This window comes from Nomascus leucogenys, chromosome 17 (genome assembly GCF_006542625.1).
Source record: "Nomascus leucogenys isolate Asia chromosome 17, Asia_NLE_v1, whole genome shotgun sequence".
Taxonomy (NCBI): Eukaryota; Metazoa; Chordata; class Mammalia; order Primates; family Hylobatidae; genus Nomascus; species Nomascus leucogenys.
The window spans coordinates 26038813-26047932 of record NC_044397.1 but is presented as its reverse complement, the minus strand read 5'-3'; the positions used below and the strand labels follow the sequence as shown (position 1 = coordinate 26047932).

Genomic DNA, 9120 nt, shown 5'->3' with positions numbered 1-9120 from the left:
TACCATGTGGATCCCAGTCTTTCCGACACTGAATCTGCACTTTTAAGAGAATAAACCAGAATAAAAACACTGACAACACAGAGGTGTGAATAGTAATTATAATTAACCCTTTCTAAAAGAAAAGGTATATGTAATAGTACATAACAGAGTAACAATTGTAACTCAAGTCTTTTTTTTTTTCCTTTTTACTCAAAGCATAAACCAGAGACAATACATTACACCAGATTAACATGCAACTTAAAGAGGTTAATGTACATATTAAGCATGGAAATTCACCAGTAAAATCTTGTTTGTCATTTTACCCCAACTACCTTGACATTATTCTTCCATTTCATAATCAACAAGGTTCTACTTCTGGTCACCTAATAAACGCCTTGCACTCCTGGAGCTTGACATTTCAGTCAATTATGGACACAAGAACATTGTTACAAGTATAATGAAAAAACACATCTACAAAACAGCTGACTGCACTGCTTTCAGTGGAAAGGTCCCCACTCCAACCTGCCCACTCCCTCTCCCTTTTCTCGGCACAAACATAAATATCCCCCAGTCATTCACGAAGCTGTGTTGTCAAAAAGGTCCTGAAGCATTATTTCCCTAAACACCTAACACATCAGCACTGACCAAATAAAAACCACCCAAGAACTTTAAAATTCTCTTTTTCAAACATTCCTTGTGTGTAAAATTTTCTTAGCATACACAGAAACACAAGTTCACAAAATAAAAAGATGAGACAAAACTTCTGCCTCTTCTTGAATGCAAATCTTGAGTCAAAACCTTTTATTGTTTTGGAAATTCAAATACAAGAAACCTAAGGTTTTCTTATTTGCTTGTCAATATGCGTAGAGTCCAATTGGCAGGGATGGAGAGGGGAGGGGGGAAGGTGTTATACAAACAGACTAGGTGGAACCCATTTTTACCTAGGCTTCTCTAGGACAATATGATAAACAAGAAAGATTAATATCTACAAGAAGAATTTGTCATATTTAAAATCAATATGATTAGTAAAATGTATTTTAAGTTCAAATTAAAATGATTAGTATACATTTCTCTCATCTCTAGCAACCAAGAGAGCCCTCATTAGACATAGCTGCCTCCTCAATGCTGTATCTTGGACATTAGCCTAAAAAAACATCTTTAAAAGTGCTTTGCAGGTATCACCTCATCTCATGGAACCATAGAGGGATGTAAGAAAAGGCTACTCCAATCTAAAGGACTATTTTCAAGCAAAAATAGACGAATTCTGTGTATCATCAATGAAAGAAGTTTAGGGGAAAGGTATAGTACATATTACAATAATTTAAAATCATATGCACATTTCACTTTCCATGCACGATGATTTTAACATGAAACAATGTAACTATACATCACTGAAAATACAATCAAGCTTTGCCCCAGAACTTACAGCCACACTCCATAGTCAGTTAAGAAAAACCCTGGAAGAATGTATGATAAATGTATTCAGATTCTATTAGTTTGATTTGTAAGCAGAAGCTAAACAAAGAGGAGGAATTTGGGCACATACACACTTGCACAAATGAAATGACTCAACATCTAAATGATATGACACAAAATTACCACTATGAGAATCAAGAGGCTACTCTTATGCAAGCAACAAACTTTTACTTATGATTTCAAACATAGTTTAATTTTCTGTTAAAACTGTTTTAAAAAACAGTAGTAGGGTTCAGTTTTCTAGTCTCGGCATGAACTAATGCCAGGGACCTATTTGTATTAGGAAAGAGACAAAATGGTGTGACTCGTGCTTCATTACATTATGGTTTGTTGAGGGTTAGGTGAATATCTTCAATTTCAAGACTTTTTATTCAAGCCAGGCACGGTGGCTCACACTTGTAATCCCAGCACTTCAGGAGGCCGAGGCGGGCGGATTACGAGGTCAGGAGATTGAGACCATCCTGGCTAACATGGTGAAACCCCGCCTCTACTAAAAATACAAAATATTAGCTGGGCGTAGTGGCAGGCGCCTGCAGTCCCAGCTATTGGGAGGCTGAGGCAGGACAACGGCGTGAACCCAGGAGGCAGAGGTTGCAGTGAGCCGAGATCGCGCCACTGCACTCCAGCCTGGGCGACAAATTGAGACTCTGTCTAAAAAAAAAAAAAAAAAGACTTTTTATTCAAATAAAGCACAAATTGTGACAGAAACCCTCTAGGCTGTGTCATCAGTTAAGACAAGCCATACGATACCATAGAAAATACATATAATTTATTAGATGGGCTTAAAATCAACACAAATCCATTTTTAGGCACTTCTTGAGTACAGACTATGGGAATTTTCTACCAAAGAATGGGATATCTAGCAGGCAACAGCATAAAGATTTAAACTTTAGTTTTCAGAACAATACGCAAGGGCTAGACATTGATAAGAAATACTGCATAACTAATCCAAGCGTATCCTGGAACATTTCTTCACAATTTGACGGGACTTTAGGGTTAACTAGAAAGTTACTTTTTAGCATCCAAAATTCTAATTTCTGGCTTTCTTTCCTTTTTACTCTATTATCATGGTCTTAAAATAATCTATCATACATTCTTTGAGGGAGTATGATATACGAGTTTTATTTTTGTGTAAGTGGAGCTTTAAAGACATATTTCTCTATCTGCATTTACAGTCAATGCATGACAAGTGATTATTTTGGTGTCTTTAAAGCCCATTTCAACAGGTTTATTTTTTAAGGATAGACTTTTCATTACTAACTCCTTTAGACATCTAATGTTTATCTCTGTTTTGTAAGTAAACATGAAGAAAAAAATGGGATGTGGGCAATAGTTTCAAGAATGCCCTTAGGTTATAGACTACATATAAATTTGGTTTGGCATATTTTTCCAACTCAAACTGAACTGGTATTCTGCGAAACATAACCATTCTTGGTAGTGGGAATATAATACACATAAAACTTAATCCTGCCCATGCCTAACTAGTAGCTCACGGAAGTGGCAGAGTCTGGGTATTTCTCCTATCTTTCTGAATCTACTTCCCAACATGTGAAGTTAAATTAAGAAGCATGAAAATGTTAAATATAATTTAAAGAATTCTAATATTGGCATCTATATGCTATACACGCTGCAAGCTGGTCTTCTGATGGACTCCGCATCTCTGATAATGCTCTCTAATGAGCAAAGTCCAAATCACTACCTCAAGCCAGTGGTGAGAAGATAGCAAGGAACTAGAAAAGCTACATAGAAACTACTGGTTTGGAAACCATTGTCTATAACAATAGTTACAAAGAAAGTTTAGAATAACCTCCAGGACAGAGATCTCTTCACTAATAGTAAATGAAGATACAGGCGAGCAAGGGATACCTGAGCTATGCGGAAGCTGACCTTGAAAGCAAGGAGGTCCGGATTACATTTGGAGTGGGAGAGGTCAAAGTTACGAGGAGAAACTTGTCTCTACCCAGCCTTGAAAAAGGGATTGATGACAAGATACAACTGGGCAGTTGAGAGAAGACTGGAGTTTGGAGATAACCGATGATGTGGTATTATCTCCTGTATACAAAGCAGAGCCTATCGCACGTACATTCCCAAAAATGCCTCCAGAGAAAACTAGAAAGTTGTCTATAGTTTTTCTATTTACACTAATATAAACAGGTTTTGAGGTTGTCTGTACTATATGTGGTTGCTGTAGTGACAGCAAGAAATGTAAAGTGCCTATACAAGAGGGGACAATAGAGTCCTATTTCTAGGCATCTTAATACTGAACGCTGAGACAAAAAGGAAAAGAATGTCAGGGACTTCATGCCTTTGCTCAAGCTCTGTGCACTTCTCTGGGTCTCAAATGACCTACTAGGCACTTTTTAAAGGCCAGAAAATAAAAACTCTTCTTCCCTCTATTTCATCCCATGCTTCTAAAGTCACTTTCACTACCTATATTAAAAATGCCAGCCATCAGTGCTAAAGCACTTTTATATTCTTAAGGCAAAATGTCATATAAGAAAATAAATCCCCTATCCACTTCCCCACTATAACCCCTAAGCCACCTGCCTTCGTTGTATCCTTTGCCCATTATGAGGACCAAGATGTACCAGGAAGATAAAAAGAACTGAAAATTTCAAACAAGAACCCTCTATATAATGTTTAAGATGTACTTTTACAGATGCTATTATGACAAAATTAAACATATTCAAATGCTTATAGCATATGGTTACTTTTGCCCAGATATCAAAAGAAGTTACATGACTTTCAAATTTAGTATCAAAAACAGGATATTTAAATCCAGCCACATGTACAGAAGTATGAATCTTTGTTCTTCTCAGAGCTGAACACAATGACTCCACGAGACGTTTTCACTCAGAAGTGGCATATTAAAAACCCAAAAGCATCTCCCTCTGCTTAATTCCACTTAAACTACATACAAATTGCTAATATGACTTTTCACCAGCTTCTCCATCTTATTTGAAAATAATACTGTTAAAATGATTTTGACATTTTCATATATAAATTTATTTTTTTCCCAACTATAATTTTGGTTTTATGTACAAGTACACAAGTATCACCTTATTTTTAATGTTTACCTTGAAGGGTAGAAAACAAAATCATGTTTTATAAATGTGGTATAAAATTACACATCTTCTCATGATGTCATGTCAATAATCCACTACACTAAACCAACTGTAACAAGGTTTAAACATGCTTTAAACATCCAATTAAGAATAAATCTGAGCCAACACCTTGATGATGACAAGGGAATGTGCTGATATCGTGTTAAACTGATGTGGCAGTAATCCAAGGGACTAAGCACATAATTATTCAAATTAAAAAATAAAAAGGACAAAAGGTGTGGATTTTCTGGGCTACATCACATAATATTTGTCTGGCGAAAACATAATACAGATTTGAGTAAAGGGGATTTTTAATAGATAACAAGTAATTCTTTATAGTGATTTGAGAAAGTATGAGAACATATGGGAAAAGCTTAGTAATTTAAGATTTACTTTTGTAAAACCATGTGGACAAATATTAAATGTTATGCTTGCATTTTGAACATTAGAAATATAAAACACAAAACATCCAATGTTAAATACTGATCTCCCATGCCTGACCTGGATTTAGATATTGAGTATTTCCCATTTTAAAGAAAGAAACTTCCAAAGTTTTGTCAATACTTAAAGTATATACTATTATTCCTCACCAAAATCTTCATGAAATTTAAAAGGCTGATATTGAAGGTAGTTTTTTTTTCTCAAATATGCTAAAACATGTGAGTTTGGATTAACCTTCAGATTTTCAAGGCATGAAAGATACATAAATAGAGTACCCAAGAATATGTTTTAACACATTTAGGATAAGTTTGTTTACAGTTGTGACAGGAATACCTTTGACTTTCAGACATTGAAAAAAAATACCCTAAGCAAACATAAAAGGTGCTCTGGGTCAAGTTACTTCTTAGTACAAATAATACATTGTATCAATCAATTTTTAAGCCAAATTCTTAAAATCATTCAAAAAACACTTGCATTTTATAATTGTCAATGCATTTATGTAATAGAAGATACAACAAAATTTAGAAATAAAAAATCTCACACTATATTCCAAGTACTAAAATAAGAAAGAAGAAATTTGCAAATTAAGAAATTATCAACGTTGCTCAGAAACATGCCTTACTTTTACTCTGAAATTCACTTTAACTGACATATAATTTAATACTTAAAAATAACATAGCTAAGTTGTTTAATAGTATTTATAGAATGTTACTTTTCTGGGTAGACATGTTTCACAAAACAGTTCAATTAATGCTGAGCATTCATTTGATAATTTTAATCATAATTTGATTCACTGATTAATGGAATAATTTATTCAGAAATTTAGATGCCACAAGCACCACTGAAAGGAATAATCTGATAGTTGCTCATTGTACAATCCTGCCCATTAGTAATACTAAGCCAAGAATCTGATAGCTATCCCACTCTGTTGAACTACATGTTTCCATGTGTGTGATTTTGGTCAACAACAAAAAATCATTACACAATGTCATGCTTTTTTTTCCTTTTCCTTTTTTTTTAAATGAGCAGCTCAATGATTTGGGAGGTTGGTTAGTACAATACAGAGAACATAGAAAGTATAAAATGGCACTGAACACCAATGCCAATACTTATCTCATTATGGTTATAACGAAGGATATTATTATTTGTGTTATTTTTGTCTGGAACATAAATCAATGCCATTAACTTGAACTTGAGGTATATACACAATACACACACAACCTTAAGCAAAATACTTTTCATAAGTAACATTACATTTTAAAATATTGGAAACTGAATATCTGTGTTGATTTGTATTTTGACCTAATGGAACAAGAAGAAAATAACATTCAACTAGGGAGGGTTAAACTGATAATAAAGCTCTTAAAATTCAAAATGTCTTCCTCTCCCTTTGTACTTACCACAGGCTACACAATGTCCTGAGAGGATTCATTATGAGAAAAATGTCAATCACAGCTTTAATAACTTACTTTGGAAAAAACTAATGAGAAAGCAAACTGGAAGGTGAGACTTCATCTTTGTTTTCAAATAAGTGGTCTTAATTTTTCTTCTTATAGAAAAAGTTTAAATCAGTTTATTATAAATATATCTAAACCATTAATTTTTGCAGCTTTCAGGTAAAGTCCAGCACTTCATTTATACAAAATCTATGAGAAGAGGTCAGCAGAGATCATCTAATCTTAAGTCGTGACATCATCCATTCAAGTCCTTGGCACAATCTATAAAGAAAACAAAATAATTTGATTAAATTCTGAACTAAGAAGCTATGAACAGCAAACTATGAACAGCAAACTAAAAGGCAGTATTTTTCATTTAGCTAAATAACAAAGATTTAAAAATCAGTAATATTCAGTGCTTGGGCTGCTGCAGTGAAGCCATATTCTCATACACAATACATCTGTGCTTTTTTTGTCTTTCCTCTTTTTTAGATAGGGTCTCACTCTTTTGTCACCCAGGCTGGAGCGCAATGGCACAATCAATGGCAGCTGTGACCTCCTGGGCTCAAGCAATCTCCCCACCTCAGCCTCCCCAGTAGCAGGGACTACAGGTGTGTGCCACGAAGCCCAGCTAATACATCTGTGCTCTTTTGGTTCGGTTGTATCTCTAGCACCCAGAACGCTGACACTTTAAAAAAGCTTTATAATTATACAATGAGTGCCCACAGAAAGCAACATATGTCAAAAATATATCTGGCAATACGTATCAAAAATATTTAAAATATCAATACTCTGCATCCTTTTTTCTGCTTCTACAAATGTATCCTAAAAAAGAAAATCAGACATAAACATAGACTTACATACAAAACTGTTCATTAAAGTACTTTTAATAGGAAAATAATTTTTGCCTGGAAATACAGAAAAAATAAATTACAAGACATTTGTATGATGAAATATTTAAAATTTCCTTTAAAAAATGATTTCACAATTCTCATCACCAGGAAATGGAGGAAATAAAACCATTTTATAATAGAATAAAATGCTCATGATATAAATGAAAAATGGCAGGATATTCAACAAGATATATATTGTAGTTATTAAAACAAAGTATACACATAATATGTTACATACATATTATAAAATGTAAGTATATAAAACTTGAAGGCAATAAAATTTCTTATCAGTAACATCAGTTATCACTGAACAACTGGTAATTGAACATAACACAAAATATAGAAAAGGATGTTCACTGTGGTAAAAGAAACTAAAAGTTGAGCAAGAGAGAAATGGTTGTACACATTAAGTTACAATAAAATGAAGAACGGTTATAAGTATTAACTATTATCTGACAAGCTTTTGCAGACATAAAAAACTATGTTACAATATTAAATTTTTTTCAATTCATATTTTTGTTACGTATGAGTCTAATAACGTAAAGAAGACACAAATAGAAAAAAGATGGCAATGAGATAAATAAATGGTTGTTTTGGGGTGGTTGTCCCATACTTTTCTCCTGTGACTAGATTCGTTACTTTTAAACTACTGATAGGAAATAGTACACAAAAATAATAGATGAAGAGATTGTTTAACTCCAAACTGATAAATGAACAGTAGTTACCTAATAGCAAACTAGAAACTGACTTAACATCCATTCTCTTAATTAATCTTTACAACACTGAGATCAGAATCCTTCCAATGTTACAGAGGAAACCCAGGGTTGGCGATGTTAGCAAATGGGAAAAGTAGGAGTCAAATGAAACCACCCACCGAAGTTTGTGATCTCCAATCCACTGAATCAAAACGCTAATCAATACTAAAACCAATAATTTAGATCAAGGTAGCTGAACTATAAAAGAAAAACAGAACATTTCTCTCAAAACCAAACTCATCTATTACTTTCCTATTTTTAAAACAAAATTGCTTTACCTCTTTTTAAAATGAAATTGAGTTAATCTCTATACTAATGATACATTTTCCATACAATTATCAAAGTATATAAATTAAATCTTATGTCAATCCTAGATAACTTGTCTTTATTGCCAAATATTATAAATCCATGCTGTTGTTTGACAAAGATATATATATTAGACTATTTGACAAAGAAATACTTAACATATTTTTACTTAAATGAATACATGGATAATTGGTATTATCTGTAATTTTTTTATGAACAGTTTTTTTTAAAATTAAGAAACCTTTTTTTTTTTTTTTGAGACGGAGTCTCGCTCTGCCGCCCAGGCTAGAGTGCAGTGGCACGATCTCGGCTCACTGCAAGCTCCGCCTCCCGGGTTCACACCATTCTCCTGCCTCAGCCTCCTGAGTAGCTGGGACTACAGGCGCCCGCCACCACGCCCAGCTAATTTTTTTTTTGTATTTTTAGTAGAGACGGGGTTTAAGGTTCTAATTATGCTCTTCCAAATGTCGGTAATAGTGCCTTCTATTAAGATTTGGCTTCAATAATTCATTATATTTGGTTCACCCTTCATCGTGGTCTTGAAAGGAAAACAATTTCTCCCACTTCAGCTAATTCATCTATACCCCATGCTTTTGTCCTTTCCTAACACCTCAAGAACCTCAACCCCAAACTTAAGACCTCTATTTAGAATTTATCGCTTATTTCTTTTTTCCTCTGCTTTTAAATGCAATCATGCATCACTTAATGACAGGGATACATTCTGAGAAAT

The 9120-nt window shown here is 33.8% G+C and overlaps 1 protein-coding gene across 1 annotated transcript in view; it reads right to left on the bottom strand.

Moving 5' to 3' along the window:
- Positions 1-296: 296 nt before the first annotated feature.
- The window catches only part of ARL5A (ADP ribosylation factor like GTPase 5A), a 31937-nt gene continuing 23113 nt past the window's right edge, over positions 297-9120 (bottom strand). Inside the window, exon 6 of the mRNA XM_003274962.3 lies at positions 297-6718. Coding sequence (XP_003275010.1) covers positions 6670-6718 — 49 coding nt within the window. The 3' untranslated portion in view covers positions 297-6669. The remainder of the gene's footprint in view (positions 6719-9120) is intronic.